Consider the following 20466-nt stretch of genomic DNA (forward strand, 5'->3'; position numbering starts at 1 on the left):
ATCTTCACATTAACAATCCAGTTAACATTATTGTTAACCATGTACAAAGTCCCTTGATGACAGCGCCTCTTAGTGACCCTGATACTCACCAATTAATTGTCAGTTTGTGTGTGAACGCGCACGCACATGTAGGACGTTGCACGGGCGGATGGGATAGGATTTGACGTAGTTCCTTTTATCCTCTTAGTTTAATTAAGCTAAACCAGCAGGGCCACGCTGCAGTTCCTGTTAACAGCGGAGGTTTCAGAAATCGTTTTGATTGTGTGAGAAGTGAAACGGAGGCTCTTGGAGGAAAAGCTTTGGAGGATAAAACGGTTTGAAGTGAGTTGGAGGTGTTTGTCTCCTGCAGGATGCTGCCTCGGCGGATGCTGTGGGGCGCTGTGGTGCGTCAGGTCGCTCCACGTCTGACCTACAGCACTGCAGCACAGCCGCAGGTAGGCCTGCATGCACACTGCAATATACACACTGCAAAACCCACTGCAATAAAACTCAGCACACTAGCCTACAGGTCTACTTTCATACGTTTCGAGAGTTTTGACACGTAGCAAGTCTCTGAGGTTTTAGTCAAATGAGATTATCCAACAGAACTACAGAGATAAACGTGATATTCTTTAATAAGCTATTTTTGATCAATTTGTTTTTGGACTTAAACATTTTCACATTCTACATGATATATAAGACAGGACATGCAGACGTCGTTGTGGTCACAAAGTATTTTGTTGACTTTTAGGCCTATGTTCATTATATTGCAGAGTATACTAATTATTGCCCATTTCATGTACTGTAAAATTCAATTTGTATTTATAGTGAAAAATCATAACCGAAGTTATCGCAGTACACTTTACAGATACTAATTTACAGAGATAAAATAGCCACTTCGTCAATCACAATTTTCTGTTATCTTCCTCTCCGTCACGAGGTAAAGCAAAAAAAGACCACATTTGGCCCTCTGAGTGACGAAGACCGGATATTCACCAACTTATATGGCCGGCATGACTGGAGGTAAAAACATAAATAGCCTACTTTTTTTTTCTAAGACTCAGTAGAAATACTTGTTCACCTCTCCCTCTTCCTACTAGACTCGAGGGCTCACTGAGACGAGGAGACTGGTATAAGACTAAGGAGATAATACTGAAGGGATCAGACTGGATCCTAAATGAGGTGAAAATCTCAGGGCTTCGAGGCAGAGGAGGAGCAGGCTTCCCCACTGGCATGAAGTGGAGCTTCATGAACAAACCCAGCGATGGCAGGTTGGAGAAGGAAAAGAAACATTTAAGATTCATCAGAGACACTTAGCATCACTGAATGGGAATAAACTGAATATTTTTAATATTGTTTGTTATAATACTGTTAGTCTATAACAGGGAACTTAAATGTAGTTGAAAAAAAACATCTTGCAGCATAATCTTGGTTAAAACAATATGGGAGTTTTTTTTTCTTTTCTTTTTTGGGGGTAAATACATAACCCATTGCTATTAACCTACCGGTATGTGTGTTAATTGTATAGCCCACTTGTTCTTAATGGACTGGAAACAATAGACAGCGCTGATGGTTAGCTTAGCACCCATATAACCATAACCATAGTAAATCAAAGGCAGCATTCTAGCTACCTTCATATGTTAAAGCTAAAGGTCAATGGTTTGGGCTACTACTTAGCCTACTGCTATTGAGGCCACACACACAGGGGGAGGGGCATAGGAAATATGTTTATTTTATTCAACATTCATGTATTTTTGTTGTTCAATGAAAAAATATCATAGTTCTACTAACGAATAATTCAAAGTATTCACTTGCATGCCTATCTGCTTATTGTTGTTCAATTAAAGAATCTATTAAAGTGCTACTGACGAATAACTCAACATTTGTATTCACTGTATATGCCTGTCTGCTTATTACAAAACTAAATGTTTATATTTATGTTTGTATAAGCTGGAGTTTGTATGAATTACCTAACATTTCCAGTTAATTCTCGTAAATTCCCATTAATTCCCATAATTTCCATAAATTCCCATGAAAGTTTCCAAATTGGAATGTTTACAAAATTCCCCAGCTTAACTTTCCATGGAAAGTTTCTGGAAATTTACCAGAAAAGGTCCAGCCCTTTGCAAATCTAGTGGTCTGGTGATGTATCAGTCTATTGAGTGTTTCCTTCTTTCCTGTGTCCTAAGGCCTAAGTACCTGGTGGTGAATGCTGATGAGGGGGAGCCTGGGACATGTAAAGACCGTGAGATAATGCGTCACGACCCCCATAAGCTAATAGAAGGCTGCCTGATTGCTGGGAGAGCCATGGGCGCTCGTGCTGCGTACATCTACATCAGAGGAGAGTTTTATAATGAGTCGTCAAATCTACAGGTATGCAAAGGCAGAGATGGATGACTCATCAATCTATAGATGTGTGATTTATACAAAGTGTTGTTTGTTTCTACTCTTCAAACAGGTGGCTATCAATGAGGCATACAAAGCAGGGCTGATAGGGAAGAATGCCTGCGGCTCTGGGTTTGACTTTGATGTGTTTGTGATGAGGGGGGCCGGAGCCTACATCTGCGGGGAGGAGACGGCTCTCATCGAGTCTCTTGAGGGCAAACAAGGGAAACCTAGACTCAAGCCGCCATTCCCTGCAGACATAGGTGAGGTAAAAGCTCCACAGCCTCCTACTCTCGGTTTCCTACTGGGGTTAATTGTGGTTTAAAGGAGCAGTGTGTAGGACTTAGTGGCATCTAGCAGTGAGGTTGCAGATTGCAACCAACTGAATACCCTTCCTCTCACCTCTCCCTTTCCAAGCGTGTAGAGAACCTACGGTGTAGTCTGGCTATCACCCGACCAAGCTCAATCTTTTAAGATTGAACATTAGTCTGGGGAGTCCACTCTGTTTTTCTACTGCACAAGAGGCGTGATCAACAGAAATAGCTCAAATGACTCTGTACGCAATTGGATAGTCCTTCAACCAATCAGACCAACGATCCGGGTGACGTAGCAGTGACAGTGGCATCAACGGGTTGCTGCGCTTCAGTGCCCGCCATTTTGAATGCAAACAAAAAGCTGCTTGGTCGCTTCTCTATCGTCATCGTGTTAAACCCGCCAATAGTGCGCCAGGTTGATAAGCCAGTTTGTTATTGGTCCCCGCAAATTTGTAACAGAAGCAGGATAGTATAATGTACTGCAGGGAGAAATCAAATCGCCGGCAGATCGGGCTGGGTTCACCCAGTCTACCTACGGTGGCCTTCGGATAACATAAAAACATGAAAGGCCCTTTCTAGAGCCAGTGTGTGGTTTGTCCGTTCTGGGCTACTGTAGAAACATGGCAGTGCAACATGGCAGGCTCCGTGGAAGAGGACATAGATATGTAGGGCTCATTCTAAGCTAACGAAAACACAACAACTCAGGCGAATATACACTAATGAAAACATGATATGAATATATTATTATTATGAATATTATATTACATTTCTGCCAATAGATCCCCCTAAATCTTACACACTGGTCCTTTAAGTGATTATTCACTAACTCATCTCTCTCCTTTAAGGGGTGTTTGGATGCCCGACAACAGTTTCCAACGTGGAAACAGTTGCTGTGGCGCCTGCGATCTGTCGTCGAGGCGGAGCTTGGTTTGCCAGCTTTGGGAGAGAGAGGAACTCTGGGACGAAGCTGTTCAACATCTCCGGTCACGTGAACACACCATGCACGGTGGAGGAGGAGATGTCTATTCCTCTGAGGGAGCTAATAGAGAGACACGCAGGTGTGTGTGTGTTTACAGTCCACCTCTGTGTTGATGCTGGTTTACTTTACAAGATGTTGACATGACTTCCTCTCTCCTCTTGTGTGATTGGTGCAGGGGGAGTGAGGGGTGGCTGGGACAATCTATTAGGAGTTATCCCAGGGGGGTCCTCCACTCCCATCATCCCTCGCCATGTGTGCGACGATGTTTTGATGGATTTCGATGACCTGGTCCGTGCTGAGACTGCACTGGGAACTGCTGCCATCATAGTTTTGGATAAATCGGTAAATAGATTCCTGAATAATGGGCATAACAAAATACACTGCACCTGAGAATTGTATGTTGTATGTTGTTTTCCTCTAGACCGATGTGATCCGAGCCATCGCACGTTTGGTTGAGTTCTACAAACATGAGAGCTGTGGCCAGTGCACCCCCTGCAGAGAGGGTAAGGGACTGCACAAGTATTTCACACTAGTAACAAGACGTTCAACATGCAGTCAGTGTGTTTGACACAATACTGTCTGTATTTTTTCGGAGGGCATTTCTCTCTAATTGGCTTGAATAGTCGTGTGCACATCCACAAAACCTCACTGAGATAGGTGCTGAAAAAGTCGTCATGAATACAAGAGAAGCAGGCTACCTGCACAGTGGAATCAGTGCTCCCTTAAGCTTTTACAACCCACATATTACTTGAGTGGTGGGAGAAGTACTCAGATCTTATATTTAGGTAAAAGAAACACTGCTGCAATGTGAAAATACTCCAGTACAAGTGAAAGCCTGCATTCAAAATGTAACTGAAGTAAAACTTAGCATTAATAAGTATTAAAAATAAAATGCACTTAAAGTATCAAAAGTAGTTGTTATATGTTTGATGAAGACTCTGAGTCTGTTAAATCCTTTACTGCTATTTGTGCAGAATATCAAATTCCTAGAACAGACTTTTTAAAATACTTGCAGGTTTGTCACATCATTGTATCTTTACATAAAAAGGGACAATTTAGACTCTATCCCACCGAGCTGGAACAATTTATTATCTCTCCTACTTCGCTTAAGGGGAAGATATCTCACTTGTATAGAATTTTGTCTGAAAGTTCCCAGAACTCCTTTTCTTCTTTGAGAACAAATTGGGAACTAGAGCTTAAAAAGAAGTTCAGTGAAAAAGAATGGCTAACTCTGTGCACGGAATTGACCTCACCCTTGACTACAAACATTAAAGTTAAAGAAACTAATTATAAATTCCTGTATAAATACTATATAACTCCAGTGAAGCTTAATAAGTTTGATGATACAAATGATCCTATGTGTAGAAAATGTGGAACTGAATCAGGAACATTTATGCATTTATTTTGGTATTGTAAAGCTGTTTACTCCTTTTGGGAGAAGATTCATAAAGCAATTCAAGATATGTGTAACTGTACTTTTGAGCTATGCCCTATGTTATATTTGTTGAATTATGATGTGGAAAATAAGTTTCCCTATACAAGAAAATGTGTATTTACAATGTTTTCCTATTTCGCTAAAAGATTTATACTTACTACATGGATTTCCCAGTCAGGACCCACCTTGGGTAAATGGCTGGAGCAGACTTGTTGCCCATTGAAGAAATTACAAGTAAACGGCATTCAAGACTGGAAGATTTCCTATCCACATGGTCCTTAGTATTGAATTATATAAAGACTATAAAATGACAAATTCACATTGAATAATGAATAACTCACAGACTGTGGTAGCGTAGGATTATTATTATTATTATCATTATTTTTGTATTGTCCCTATTGTTTTGTGTGGCTGTGTTTAGGAGTATGTGTGTGATAGGTGTTAAATTGTGAATAAAAAAAGTAGTTGTTAATTCCCTTCATGTGGGTATTTGCCAGAAGAAGATCTATTTGGTCTAAACATTGCTTAAAGGTTAAGGGTGCTCGCCAGTTTGAGTACTTTTCTGTTGTATTCATCTTTCCTCTCTTTGTTCCCTTCTTCAGGAGTCGACTGGATGGATAAAATGATGTGGAGGTTTGTTCGAGGAGAAGCAGCTGCTTCAGAGATCGACATGATCTGGGAGCTAAGCAAGCAAATAGAGGGACACACCATCTGTGCCCTGGGGGACGGAGCTGCCTGGCCTGTGCAGGTGACCTCTTGTTTTTTTTTTCTTTTTACCAGTCCAACAAAGCTGTTAATGAAACACTGACTGAGGTTACAAGTTCAATAGTCTATATCCTTGACGTTCCACTCCCGGGATTGCTCCGTTGCCGCCAGAAAATCCGTCGGATTGCACTCATTTAGGCCGGATATCCGTTGCCTTGGGCTTCCTTTGTGTTGCCATTTTAAACTCCGGTCGTTATATGAGGACTATGGTTCACCTTTTCTCAGATCTCTGCAGGGTAAATCCAGACAGCTAGCTAGACTATCTGTCCAATCTGAGTTTTCTGTTGCAAGACTAAAACAACTTTTGTAAGATCTTTCTTGTAAGATTTAGGGGGATTTATTGGCAGTGGTGGCCTAAAGGTTAGAGAAGAGAGCTTGTGACCGGGAGGTTGTTGGTTCAATCCCCAGACTGACAGGATAAAATCTGGGTGGGGAAAGTGAAAGCGCTTGTCCCTCCCTCATTACCACCACTGAGGTGCCCTTGAGCCCTTGCCCTTAACTCCAACCGCTTCAGTGGAGCTGCTCAGTGGCCAGCAGATCAGACTGTGGTTATACTGGGCAGTTTCCAGGTATGAATGTGATCAGGGCTTTCCTGCAAAAGAGAGGCTTCTTCTCGGTGAACCTTCCCTGAATAAAGGTTAAAACATTTTTTTTAAACATACACATTCCACCAAAACAAGATCCTTCTGAGCCTATTTTGCAAACGATTGTGATTTGGTTTAAAGAAATGCCAATAAACCAGAGCACATTTTCCTCCCATCCCCAAATGCTATGTGGAGTAGCCAGACTCTCCTCCAGTATGCTTTGGAGGAGGGTCTGGTAAAGCGAGACTACAAGTTCAAGAACCAATATACATATTAATAAGGGCTTTGGTCCTTCTTCACCTTTTGTTTTTCATCTGCAGGGACTGATCCGCCACTTCCGGCCGGTCATGGAGAGCCGCATCGCTCAGTATAACAAGAAAAACCCTCCAAGAGAGCCAGAGATAGAGATGATCTGAAGCTGTGCAGGGCTCCATTTCAGGATTCAGCCCTTCATAACAGTAATAATAGCTCATTGTGCTATATGACATTGTGTACCTTATTTTATTTTTATTTTTTAAATAGTTTTTAAATATGAAAATATTTCTGTTCTGATTAAGAATGCAAAATTGTACTGCTTAAATGGCATTACATTTTTTCCTTAAGTTTAAAAGTAATCATCATTTCAAAACCTTTACAGGCAAAATGTTTTTCATGCAAGGATGAATATAAATTCTGCAGAAAGTTGGTCACTTAATCCGTTTTTATTTTGGCAGGCAGAACTGTTGACAGCTAATTGGCAAATGTGAGGTTTGTGATGAAGTGTGGCAGAACAGACTTTAATAAGGAAAATACACGTTACTAAGAATCACAACTTCAAACACGGCAATAAATTAAGTTTATTTATTTCATAAAAGCATGAAATAAATTCCATAGCTTTACTACATATTAGTCCAATAGGATCTGTACAAAAAGACCAGCATAGGAAAGGATGGTGTCACTGATCTGGACAGGGAAAAGGAAAGAAAAGGGGGTAACAAAAAGCTGTACTAGGGACAAAATGAAAAGTGGTCAGTCATGTGCAACATCATTGCCTTGTGTTATTGTTTTTACAAAGACACTATATTCAGTAAACACGTCACCTGGCATCTGTTTTCAAACCATTCCAAATAAAACTGGAGGCAGAATATCGCTCATCTGACCATCTATACATGCACAAAATAGTTTGAGTATCAGTCCTGCAAATGTTTATCTTCAAACTATAATGTGTGCACCAAAAGAAACAAACTGTAGTTTCCCAAAACATTAATATGTCCATTTGGACCCATGTACTAAAATAATGCTGCAACCAACATGTAGCAGAGTCATCCATGTGATGAGTGGTGGAAAATGAAAGGCTCAGTTTAGGTCAACATCCTGTAAGACTCGGCACAAAGCACTGAGGGAGTTTTAGGGTGCCATCCAGAAGGGCATAGACTGCTGCTGTGGCTGTGTCTTAGCACGAGGGGGAGGTGGAGGAGGGCAGCGGTAGCCCTGTGTCCAGCCTGAGGAGGTGGAGTGGGGGAGAACTGCCCCAGGGTTACCTGGCCCTGAGGCTTTGGAGGTTGAGTGGTCTTCCTCTTCATCAGAGGAGTCGCCAGCGTACGCCACCAAACCAGTTTTCATTCTCTTCACTGAGGGCTCTGAAAGAAGAAGGGAAGCACGCAGAAGGAAGAAAGAAAGAAAGAAAGAAAGAAAGAAAGAAAGAAAGAAAGAAAGAAAGAAAGAAAGAAAGAAGTGGCACATTTGGGGAGGAAAAAATACGCAAAAAAACAACAGCGGCAACATGTTTCACATAGGACAGGTTCAAGTTAATTATTCCAAACACATTTTGGGAGAAACAAGTAGTTAATAGATTTAAATCATAGTTTGTCAGCAGAGTGGAGGAGGGGGCAGCCATTCGAAAGCAGCCATTGGTTGGTGGGGAGCCGTCCAATCGAGTAGTAGGACAGCGTCACAGGACGAGTGTTGCCCCACCCCCAATCAGAATCCAGCATCACCCCAGAGATACATGGAAGAGAAGAAAAACACAGAGAAAAAGAGAAAAACACAAAAACAGGAGAGATTCTCGTTAGTGAGGAAAGCAAACAAACTACAAACAACCCCAGACTGATGATGTCATCAGAATGGGACGGTCACGTCGACTCGATTTATCAGACTTCTTAAATAAACAATGCACAAAAGATGTTGGGTCATAGCTCCGCCTCACTATCTGGAGATTTCTAGTCACAGCAGCAGAATCCTGCAAGAATCATAAAAAGCATAAGGCCCAGTTTGAGTACTTCTCTAATCTGCCACAAAAGCGTCATTATTCAAATCCAAAGAAATACAAGCTTTTTGGGGAACTTTTGGGGATTTATGTAACAGATATACCTCTTTAATCTCAAGTGAAACCACTGACATTTAGACACAGTCTAGTGGCCCGGGAGAGGATTTACATTTTACTCTTTGCAGCTCTACATTAAAGATGTGAATAGATCCAGGCTGAGTTTATAAAGGGCACAGTCCACAGTCAGGGGGACTGTGGATTTGGATTTGGGCAGGGATTTGAGAGTCCACAGGATAATACCCTTACCCACGGGGCCTTGCGGTGCCCTTTTTTCCTCCATCTTGGGTCTCGCTCCATTCACAGGCAGCAGAGGTGGAGGCATTAGCTGCCTACTGGAGAACACAGAGAGAAATGGTGTGAGTTAACTATGCCTACTGGCCTTGCACACTATTAATATTTAATTAATACAATTTAAACAAATGTAACAAAACTGCGTACCTGTCCCTCTCACTCGGTGGGCCAGAGGAACTCTGTGGTGGGGGTCCTGTAGTCTCTGGGCCGCCCACTGGGAAGCCTGCACCTAAATTAGTCATATGAATGGGTCCATGCTATGAGCAGAAAAACACACAGGCGCAATTAGCACACATCTACTAAACCCTGTCCTGACACTAGCTTATATGACTAATAACTATATCAACACCAAAGAAAAAAAAAACTGTCATTGTGAATAGCTTACCACAAGTCTGATTACTCTGACATTTCCCCAGCCACTATGAAAGATACTTAAAGCTTATCAGTATTAATAATACCTTTTTCTGAAACGCCTTATTACCAGTAGAAACTGTAAGTGAACGACAGGAAACCGCAAACCATGCCATCTCAAAAATGTACGTAAAACATTTGAAGAAAGGATGAAATGGTAGTGTGAAGTAATAGAGCAGCTAAAGACATGCGCGCACACACACACACACACACACACACACACACACACACACACACACACACACACACACACACACACACACACACACACACACACACACACACACACACACACACACACACACACACACACACACACACACACACACACAGGGGTCAAATGGTAGAGAAAATAAGGGGGAAATAAAAAAAATAAATAAAACAGCAGAATGATGAGGGGTTGTAAAGGTGGAAGAGCCGATTATCACCTGGTATCCGAGTAGGCCGCTGTTCCTCTCGTCTGGGATCTCCTCTGTGAAACGTCTTTTCTGTGGTGGGTTGACTGGAGCGGCAGGAGGTGGAGCTTTGGGTGGCGCTGCAGCTGATGGAGGAAAAGGTACAGGAGGAAGAGTCTGCAGGGATGGAAAGACATATAGTAAGTATTACTGCTTTGCATGCTTTACACACATGGTTTTGATGGCTCGGTCCTACCTGTGGCATAGTGCCTGAAGCTGCGGCAGGAGCTGGAGCGAGGGTGTGAGCGGGAGCAGGGGCAGGGGCAGGGGGGAGGGAATACTGAGGAAGCACACCTGCAGGTGCAGCGGGATGTATAGGAGGTGGGATAGTGTAAGGTAGAGAGACAGGTTGTGGCTGAGGTGGTGGTACAGGCATGGCGTAGCCTGGCTGGTATCCAGCAGGGGGGTAGTAAGGAGGCTGCGGAGGCATCCCATTCACCACTGGAGGCTGTGCAAAGCCTGGAGGGGGAATGGGTGAGAAACGGATCAAGTCAGACTCTTCCAATGACTTCTACAATTGATTGCATTGCCAAATCAAGTATAAATCCAAACCACAGAAAGCCATTGGCTATATTTTACCTTGTTGTGTTGGCATCATTGAGCTCATTTGATTGAGGAAACGAGAATACTCTGCATGAACCTAGACAAAGACAAACACTGTTCGTCAGGATGTTAGTAGTTCAAGGAACTAAAATATAAACTGAATGTACTATTGTAGGTAAACATGTTAAGATAACAGCAAAAACTAAAATGTAACGTCACTTATGGAAGAGAAGATTGTATAAACCTATCTATAATAATGATAACTATATATACACAGAGATCCAGACTAACTTTTTGCCTTGAATTGCACCTAACTTTTTTATTTAGGTGCACTAGCACAAAATTTAGGTGCACCCAAATTTTTCCTTGCATCGCCATTAGCGCTGAATAGCGATACACGAAATATAGCTCTGTATTTTTTTACAAAGTGGGCTAAATGTTCAGTTTTAAGTCAAAGTCACATTCCACAAGTTCTTTTATTAAAAACAGATTGTGATTAAAATAAAATGCAAAGACAGGGTTTCCTTTACCAATTTGAAAATATACAGCTGCAACACATTTAATGAAAGTTATCTGAAATGAATAGCCTAGGGTATATAAAAAAAAATATATATCTCTGAGAAAGCTCCTTCACTTGTTTTAAACAACAATAACCGACCTAAAAGAGAAAGAGGACGCCCGGATAGCTCAGTTGGTATATATAGAGGTTTGACTCGGACCTCATGCCCTTTCCTATATGTTATTCCCATATATATATATATATATACATATATACATATACATATACATACATATATATATATATATATATATATACATATATATATATATATATATATATATATATATATATATATATATATATATATATTATATATATATATATATATATATATATATATTATATATATATATATATATTATATATTATATATATATATATATATATATATGTATATATATATATATATATTATATATATATATATATATATATATATATATATATATATATATACATATATTACATATATATATATAAATAATAATAATATATATAATAATAATATATAAATATATATATATATATATATACATATAAATAATATAATATATATATATATATATATATATATATATATAGAAAGAAATATAGAAAAAATATAAATAAAATACATATATATATACAATGTAGTAATACCTCCTGGTAGAAGCAAATTACTCTTTGAACTTCTATTTATTTATTTTTTTACTTTCTGTAGGAAGCTGTCTGAAATACCACTAAAATGTAACATCTGTAAAAGCTCCGAACATTGACGTCATTCATGCCACAAGCAAGTGCTTGTTTTTTGACACTGACTTTTAGTTATGTTTGTCAGAGTTGGTTGGTAACATTCAGTACGTTTACATGCACACCAATATTCCACTATTATTCCGAATATGATAATATTCCGAATTTGATACAGGTCATGTAAACAGCATATTTCGGTTGGATATTCCGAATAAGGCCTTTTTCCGAATATAGCATTTTCCTAGTTAGACGTGGGATATTCCGGTATTATTTGGGTTTTAGATGCATTGTTTGGACATGTATACAGCGCATTTGGAATATGCGTCTCAATCGGCGTTTTCACCGCAGGCTTACGGTCAGCTCTGTGGTTTGCTATGGTTTCTGTACACAAACCAACCAGCCAACAGTTTGCAAGGCTGGAGAACCGATAAGAAGGAGAAACACAGCTAATTTTAAACATGATCAAAGACTCGGATATCAACAGGTGTTTGAATATGCGCACACATCGCTACGCTGACCTTTTCAAGAAGCTGGTTGAAGGAATGAAAGAGGGACGCTGTGTTCGCATGGTCCAACAAGTCCGCCGGTACATGTACATGCTACATGTAAACGGGAATATTAGTGGAACACTCACTTTCATTAGCCATGTAAACCGCTTTGTCGGAATATCGTCTTTTTCGGAATTTGGGCAAAAAACTGAAAAATATGTGCATGTAAACGTAGTCACTGAGTTTGTTAGCGAGAGTTACACAATTTGGAAAATTCTAGTAGTGGCCACAATTGTAGGGGTGGGAATCTCTTGGCACCTCACGATTCAATTCCGATTCCGAGGCCAACGATTCGTTTATAAACAGATTATCGATGCAACTATTTTATGTACATTTCCATGCGTGATTAAAAAAAAATATACATATAAATCTGAGTTTGCTACTCAGTTTGCTAATTACATCCTAGACAAAGCAACTAGACAAAGTTAGATTTTGACGCGCAAGTTTTAATGAAATGTTTTGTCTATTGAGTTTTTGTTTTGTAGTCATTCCATGCTTAAGCCTTAAACATGCTTGTGAAAGTCACCTTCTCTCCCAGTAATCTTCCATGTCAGAGGCTCAGTCATGTTTAAAGGTGGATAATTGGCTTCTTAGAACAGGAAACATGAGGTGGTCAGATGTAATGTGATAAAGTAGATGATCAGCCTATATGTGTTTTGCCTAATTATTTTCTGTATGTCTTATTTGATTTGGTGTATATATACAAAATTTAAAAAATGTTTTCCTTTTGGCCATTTTTTTTTTTTTTCCTGCACTCTTGCTTAAACTCTAAGTTGTTGTCCATAATCCCATCCTCTTTCAGTCAATCTGTTTTAAGATTTGTACTTGTCTGGAGACAGTAACTTTTAAATAAAAATCAAACACATTTATTAAAAAAAATGAAAAATAAAAAAAATTATTAACTTATCAGAAAAGTGCATTGAATCGTTCTAGAGAGAATCGCGATGCATCTAAGAATCGATTATTTTAATTTTTTTTATAGATTAATTATGGCTAAGAATTTGATTAGTCACGAATATATTGTACCAAAGCTGATGTACATCCCTGGGATATTTGCTTTAATCTGTGTGGGTGTTTTCGAAAGCTAGACTTGTGCCAAATCTGTCAGCTGGTGGTGGTCTGTGATCCAGCTCTTCCTCCAGCCAGTTAACAATGTCAGTGTACGCCAACAAAGCATGCATTTGGAGTTGTATGAGCTTGTAATGAATGTCAATTGTAGTTGGAATGGAAAAGCACAGACCTGGACAAAGTATTGTGGTTTAACATTTCACACTAACAGGAAATTACTCACCGTCTGAAGCAGGTTCTCACACAAGGTTTTTGCTGCCGCGAGTCCGTCTGGTTTAGGATGACTGGAGAGAGAACAGACTGCATTTAGTTCTACTGAGCCCACAATGCTACGGAAAAAAAACTAGTTCATATTATTACACAAGCAGGAATCATCTCTTAGAAGCAGAGATTCTTAATCTTTTATTAATATGACAACACCCACCTAATGTAGATGTACATGGGTTCAAAGGCCTCTCGTCCAGAGGCAGGCTCTAAACAGCCTGATCCTTTTCCTCTAAGGAAGACTTTGGCCCCAGTCTCAGCCTGAATGTGCTGCAGGTACGAACAGCCGGGGCCCTCAACCCGCTCTTTGACCACAAACCCGAGGATAGCGTGCTCCAGGCCCACAAAGATTTTATCTTGAACATAATGCATCTGAGAAAAGAGGGACAACATAAGGGCATAAATACAACTATATGAATTAGTGTAGGTAATTACAAATATTGTCTTCTCCGTCAGCAACACTTTTAGAGTGTATACTTAGCTTTAATGGTAATTTATCAGTCTTACCCCGGACTGAAAGTGTGGTTTGTGGTGGGTCATGGGGGGCAGTGAAGGAGGAGGCGGGTTGTGCTGCTGGTAAACTGTGACTGATGCCCCACTAGGGGAGAAGGGTGAAGAAGATGACGAGGCAGTTGCAGCCTTCACCACACCATTGGTGATGATCTCCTTGATTCTATTAACTGCCCCTGGAGAACAAGGGAACGAAACCATCAGTTTAAATCACACGATATATGAAGACACACATTCATGAAAAAAGTCTGAAAAAGTACTGACTGTCGACGAGCTCTCTAGTCTGTCCTTGGACATGCAGATATAGAGGTCGATCCCTAAGTGGAAAGAATGGTTGTGTTAAAATAATAATTAAAGCAGCAAGTCAACTAGTTTTTATGATCAGTATCTGAAAATGAGAGGAGAGAGAAGTCACCCTGGTAGCGCTTTGCCCTTCTCTTCTGCTGTCATGTAACGGCCTCTGGTTGAAACTGCAGCGCCGCTAACTTTACTGATCTGCAGAAAAACAAGTGAGGTAGAGTGCATGTCAACAAATAGTCCACAAAGCTAGTGATGGACTTAATTATGTGAGATATGATTATATTGATAATATTGTTACTGACTTCATCCTGCGTTTGTCCGCGTGTTAGCAGATTACGACAGGTAATTGGGACATCATTGATCTCAACCTCAGCTACGACCAAGTCATCTTTGGCCTTTGTTGGCACTGGCGGCTTCCCAATACATACAGACTGAGGGAGGAGTGGAGTCAAGAGATAAATTATGTGTCAGAAGTTAATAGGGGACACTGTCACTCAACAGTAGAGACTAACCAGGCATATCTAATGCATAAATTATGCTCCATATATTACCTTATCAGGTGGTCCCGGGATGCCTATCTGGGAGGGTTTGAGTTTGCCCTTAGCTACCAACATAGCATTGATCTTGGCAGCCACCGCAGCTGCAGCATCCAGAGCCCCGGTGGGTGCAGCTTCTGCCTCCCCCATCCCACCAGAGCCAGGGCCGGGCTGGTCCCATTTGCTGCGGCGGCTGGGAAGACAGAAAAACATAACAGATGACACATAACACATCTGCCGTTGAGCCAAGACGACCAAGAACTGAGACTGGATTTTATTGTCTTACTTAATTTTCCCTCCTATGATTTTGCCTTATTGTGATCATTCATGTATACAGAAGTACAGACAAACTTCAAACCTCATGCATTCTTTTAAAATATCTCAAATATCTCATATAACATGTAACTACAGGATAACTAGCATACACCAGTGCGGAGCTACTCGACAACAATCCGCCATGATTACATAAACTAGCTAACTTAAGTTAGCTAGCTAGCCAGCTAACAGAAAGCATCTAGACGGCGAGTCAAATACCACAATAAAATATAAGAACAGCCTGTTTTCACACACTCACCCGCCGTTTTGGGTTCCACAATATGACATCAATATCTTGTCAAATGGAAATTTTCCTCTCAGTGTTAAAATGAATGTGATAACCCTCCCTTGACTTCTTCTGCACAGTAGTCGGTGCTGGTTAGGTTACTAGCCACTGCTACGTACCGCACTGAGTGTTTCCGCCTCCGGTTAATGTTGTTTGCTGGCAGTAAACTTGGTTTGCAGTAATACCACAAGAGGGCGCCAGATACCAGCACATATTGGTCATGGGCATCAAAAGGGTTCAGATGTGGTGCGGCTGCCTCACCTGTCCCACCTTTCATCACTTCCGTGCCACCCTTGGCGAGTTTCTCCAGAGGAGGCATCAAAGTTTCCAGTGGAGGAAGAAGCATTGAGCTGCAGGACATGCTTCATGATAGTCCATTCAATCAAGGTAAGTGTGAGCAACTAAGTACTTTTAAAAAATGTCTTGTAAATGCACGAATTAATAATGTCTCGTATAACTTTTAAAACACGTGTCAGGATGTTGTTTGATTTGTGATGTGACTCCTGACGTTTTTGACAGATGGGGTTTTGCTGTTTTAGATCGCAAGTTGACTGATGGGAATATGAATATGTATCTGTGGCAAGTTTAGCTTTATAGTTACAACACTATAAAGTCCAACACAGACTAAAGAAAAACAACAATTTTATGGGCAAAATGACAAATTCTAATATACAGTGTGTATATATATATATATATATATATATATATATACACAATATAAGGGCTAATATATTTCATGATCTGTTCATGTTATTTTAATGTGGCGTTAATTGTCTTATGACCTGTTGGAAGTCACTTCTTTTGCAAATAGATTACAAACCTCTTAACCTCTCAAAATTGTTGAAAGTTGTCCGAGCTGTAGGCTTACAGTATTCTTTGTGGTTGACAGCCAGGCCCTAAAGGCCATAAGCCCACATCCAACATCCTGTGCAGAGACAGACCACAGCATCAGGCTGTTCTGATGTTCTGGGTTACTCCGAGTCACTCTGTACTCAGGTACAGGTGTTCAGTTACTGACCACCCAGGACCTCAGAGACATGGCCAGGAGGTGCAAGTTACTGTGGAAGGTGAGAACGCTGTGTGGGGGCGACATGGATCAATAGATTGTACAACCAGCAGCCCTAGATGAATTTCTTTTGTCCTGTGTTGTGGGGTGTTGACAACAGTCTACAAAACCTTTGATTAGGATCAAGGTCCGTCAGGTGTACGTAAGAGGAAATTGCTTGTTTTAAAAGGCTCGGTAGGCTATTAGTTTTCAATCACAACACTGGCTTTGTTCATCTATTAGGACTGAAGATGAAGATTTTACTTTGCCTTTTAATTCAAGAGTCAAAGTAATGGATTACTTTCAGCCCTTGTACAGAAATGAAGCTGCATTTGTGAAATACTACTTTTTAAGCTTTGCAATTATGTTTTTGCTGAAGTAGGATGCAGGATTGTTTGGTTTTCTTCTCAAGTCAAGAGTTCATCTAGTTTGAACTTTGTCTTTCTCGCATTTTAAAGTCAGATCACATTCAACCATGATTTTCTTTCCCCAGAAAGCTGCTCAGTACCTTTTACACACAGGACATTTTAATGAGTTACATTTATTTTTATTAAAAGTAGATTTTATGATCAGTACAGTACTGATAAAGTTACAGTACAGCAGCTGAGTAGGACTTTACATCAACATGTCGATCACTGTTATATATACAGTACATATAGCAGCATACAGCTTTGATAGCTGAAGTAGTTTATATTTGGGTTGTATTTATTTAAATTCCTTTAAGATTTTATTTCTCACATACTCAACATATCTCTACTTTGTGCAGTGAAATGCTTGGGCATAAACTGTGGATGTATCAGTGCAGTATTCATAGTGGAATTAAATTATTTATTTTCAGGATATTTGCTCTTTACTGGGTGAACAGAGCTTGTTCAAGTGTTGAGACCTCAGGACGGGAGTCCTCCCCTCTGGGGACTCTGTTACTGGGATGGGTCAGTTACTGAGCCACCCGAGTTCAGCCAGTGCAAAGACAGGGGAAGAACATGTTGTGTTGCGGGTACACGTGCAGCCAATTTATAGCTGTTACTAGCAGCTGCTAATAAAATCTTCAAGTACATAGTATTACAAATTATTTGTACCACAACAATAGTGACCTAAAGGACTTACTTTGTACATACATTAGGAATGCTTGGTGTAGAACAACCAAGTCTACACAGAGCTGAGTAAAGGCAGAGGAAACTGTGAAAGAATAACTGTGAAAGTTCAGACACAGTCCACATTAATGCCAATGGAAGAATTTAACACCAGGCTATAGGTATTCAATAGATTTGATGGTTGGTTTAAAATATGAAGTTTTGTTCTTATATTTCACCTGCAGGTGGTGCTCTCATTCTAAACACTATACTGTCCACTCTTCCACCTTCACTCTCAGATAAGGAAGTGTTAGTGATGTTTTTATAATCTGTTGGATCAAATCAGTTAATACATAGGGCTTACAACTTAACTTTTTATTTTGATACTACTGAATGAAATCGCTTATAGTTGCCATTCCTTTGTTTGAAATGCACATTTGGCATAGCAAGAAGCAGGTAGTCCTTTGGGAAGCCATGCCTCTAGTCTATTAGTATTCAAATACATAATAGGGCTGAAACTAACAGTTATTTTCATTATTGATTAATCTGCAAATTATGTTCTTTAATCTGAAAGTAGTCAGAAAGTAGTGAAAAATTCCCATTAGCAGTTCCAAATGTCCAATGTTATGTGTTCAAATGTCTTTCTTTGTCTGACCATCAGTCCAAAACAGTGGCGTAGTCTACGTGATACGCAGGTATACGCAGTATACCCACTAAGAAAGCTCCAGGATTTCCATACAGCCTACCCACTTCAAAATGCCCAATTACACGCAACAACATACTTTGCATTGCAATTTTGATATATTTTGAATTGTCATCTGTGTTTTTCTTCTTCACATAGGCTAAATAAAGGTATTTCCCCCGCAAATTGGTGTATAAAAGTGTGTCAGAATGCAGGAAATGAAGTCGTTGATGCTCAAAACTTCCCTGGGGGAGGACACCCAGAACCCCCACTATGATATGCCGCCCCTCCCCAAAAGGCCCATTCTGGCCCATATATACAGTATAGGCCCATATATACAGTACAGTATACCCACTACAATACATTAGACTACACCACTGGTCCAGAACCCAATAATATGTCATTTCTGGTCACGCAAGACTAACAAAAGATGCAAATCGTCACATTTAAAGAGTTGGAACGAGGTAATATTTGGTACTTTTGCTTGAAAGATTCTTATAGAAATAGTCACAGTTTAATTTCTGCCAATCAACTAATCATTTCAGCTCTTATACATAATAGCACATCTACAACTTGCTTTTGTTTTTAATATTGAACAGTGTCATGGAAATGCATAATTTCCATTGACCTCCCTGCATGAACAAACCATGAGGTTCAGATGAGTTAGTTGTCAGAAGGTCAGAAGTCAGGGGAGCTTTGACGCCTGAGTCGACAGGGACGACTGTTTACGGGCAGCGAGGAGGAGGAGGCAGGGGAGCACAGAGAAACGTTGAAACACAGGGAGAAGGAGCGAGAGGGGCAGACGTGCCATATTTACTGTCTTTCCTAGTAAGAGCCCAAGTGTGAACCGTAATGTGTATGTTGGTTGATGTAACCTCCGGCCTTCAAGGCACGCAAGCCTGGGTCTCGCCTGATCCTGGCGGCTGACACAGAGGTGTGAAGTCAGGGGACGTGATGGGGAGGAGGGCGCCTCATGGTGAGGTTGCCATGGGTTGAACAAAGAAACACTGTGAGCTTCCAGGTTTCAGTGTTTGCTGTCAAACCTGCAATTACAAACCATTTTTTTAATGCTGTGTAGAGTACATGTGCGGGTATCGTAAAACTTAAATTAGTGTGTGTTTGATAACAAGCTGATGTTACAGATGTTGAATGTCTTTTAAATCTATCAAGTTATTCTAGGACATTCTAGTACCGCTGAAGAGAGACTTTGTTATTCATAATGCAAAATCTTGACTTGAAACTTGCAAACATTAATGTCATATAAGGTGAGGCCATGCAAAGGAATAAGACTGTAGGCAAGGCAGAAAGTGTGGATGGGACGAAAAGTGATTGAGAGAGGGAAAACAGATGGGAAGATTGAATTTTAGAGGAGGGCAGGCGGAGGAGGAGTGCGAAGGGAATCTTTTTTGTGTATGTCTGGAGAGAATGGGAGCCTCTTATACACCTCACAGCGGGAATTTGGCCCGGGCTGCGGGCTCGTCTCGTCTACACAGCGGGGTGCTTTCCTGAGCGGGCTGCCCAGGGGAGGGGCACCTGCAGCAGCCTCAAACACTGGTCAGTAGGAGAGGCTGAGAGGCGGGGTAAGGGCTGCTGGAATGGAAAGATGCTTGGCGGTTCCAGGAAACGGACATGTGCTGGATTTATGAAAGCTTCAGGTAGAACAGAGCGACGCTCCCAAAAGAAAATATTTGTCCTTGTGTTTTCCCCGTGGACTAGAGAAGAGGAGGACCCAGCCTGCAATCTCAGAATGACATAAAAGAAAAAAAAGCTTCTGTTGCGCACAAGGACAAAAGTTATGATTGGAGCAAGTCGGCCGGTGCTGGCAACTACCAACACAAACAACACAAAGTTTATAGATCAACCAGCCTGCCAACTGAGACAATATTTTCCATCCATTTGGTTGGGTTGACCAAACATCACGTATTTGAAGTTTATCAAACACTCAGTCATCCCCGCAGACCTGAGGGAGGACTTAATCATCTGATATATTGAATTTTAGAGCACGCAGACACCCAAAACCTGTCCACTATGCAGACTCAGAAAATTTAACAAGCTCTTTGTGCTTTAATATCCACACTGCTGCTAAATGTCTTTTTTGGAGAG

General features: G+C 40.6%; 2 protein-coding genes across 4 annotated transcripts; one reads left to right on the forward strand and one right to left on the reverse strand.

Annotated features, from left to right (window-relative positions):
- Positions 1-181: 181 nt before the first annotated feature.
- Positions 182-7565, forward strand: LOC120562542 (NADH dehydrogenase [ubiquinone] flavoprotein 1, mitochondrial-like). Its single transcript, XM_039806273.1, has 10 exons — positions 182-434; positions 920-1002; positions 1080-1250; positions 2169-2352; positions 2438-2627; positions 3524-3736; positions 3833-3999; positions 4079-4160; positions 5695-5840; positions 6762-7565. The coding sequence occupies exons 1-10, from the start codon at positions 351-353 to the stop codon at positions 6855-6857; spliced, it is 1416 nt and encodes a 471-aa protein (XP_039662207.1). The 5' UTR covers positions 182-350; the 3' UTR covers positions 6858-7565.
- On the reverse strand, positions 7267-15698 carry khdc4 (KH domain containing 4, pre-mRNA splicing factor). Of its 3 annotated transcripts, none has more exons than XM_039806271.1 (14): positions 15537-15698; positions 14978-15155; positions 14729-14857; positions 14542-14621; positions 14391-14443; positions 14124-14302; positions 13777-13988; positions 13576-13636; positions 10483-10543; positions 10198-10362; positions 9877-10020; positions 9185-9266; positions 8993-9078; positions 7267-8060 (listed from the first exon to the last, which is right to left on the reverse strand). In XM_039806271.1, the coding sequence occupies exons 1-14, from the start codon at positions 15563-15565 to the stop codon at positions 7828-7830; spliced, it is 1692 nt and encodes a 563-aa protein (XP_039662205.1). In that variant the 5' UTR covers positions 15566-15698; the 3' UTR covers positions 7267-7827. The 3 variants fall into 3 exon arrangements, with proteins under 3 accessions (XP_039662205.1, XP_039662204.1, XP_039662206.1); XM_039806270.1 differs by having other exon boundaries at positions 9185-9294; positions 10100-10362; XM_039806272.1 differs by lacking the exon at positions 7267-8060 and having other exon boundaries at positions 9020-9078; positions 10100-10362.
- Positions 15699-20466: the final 4768 nt, after the last annotated feature.

This window comes from Perca fluviatilis, chromosome 7 (genome assembly GCF_010015445.1).
Source record: "Perca fluviatilis chromosome 7, GENO_Pfluv_1.0, whole genome shotgun sequence".
In the NCBI taxonomy this organism is placed as follows: Eukaryota; Metazoa; Chordata; class Actinopteri; order Perciformes; family Percidae; genus Perca; species Perca fluviatilis.

Bases quoted from the DNA above. Each gene is read 5' to 3' on its own strand.
- LOC120562542 (XM_039806273.1), top strand. From the start codon at position 351: ATGCTGCCTCGGCGGATGCTGTGGGGCGCTGTGGTGCGTCAGGTCGCT. The intron at 2,353-2,437 runs GTATGCAAAGGC...CTCTTCAAACAG, and splicing joins ATGAGTCGTCAAATCTACAG to GTGGCTATCAATGAGGCATA. The intron at 3,737-3,832 runs GTGTGTGTGTGT...TGATTGGTGCAG, and splicing joins GCTAATAGAGAGACACGCAG to GGGGAGTGAGGGGTGGCTGG.
- khdc4 (XM_039806270.1), bottom strand. From the start codon at position 15,565: ATGTCATATTGTGGAACCCAAAACGGCGG. The intron at 13,989-14,123 runs GTAAGACTGATA...CTCTTTTCTCAG, and splicing joins AACCACACTTTCAGTCCGGG to ATGCATTATGTTCAAGATAA. The intron at 10,363-10,482 runs GTAAAATATAGC...TTCCCCCTCCAG, and splicing joins AATGATGCCAACACAACAAG to GCTTTGCACAGCCTCCAGTG.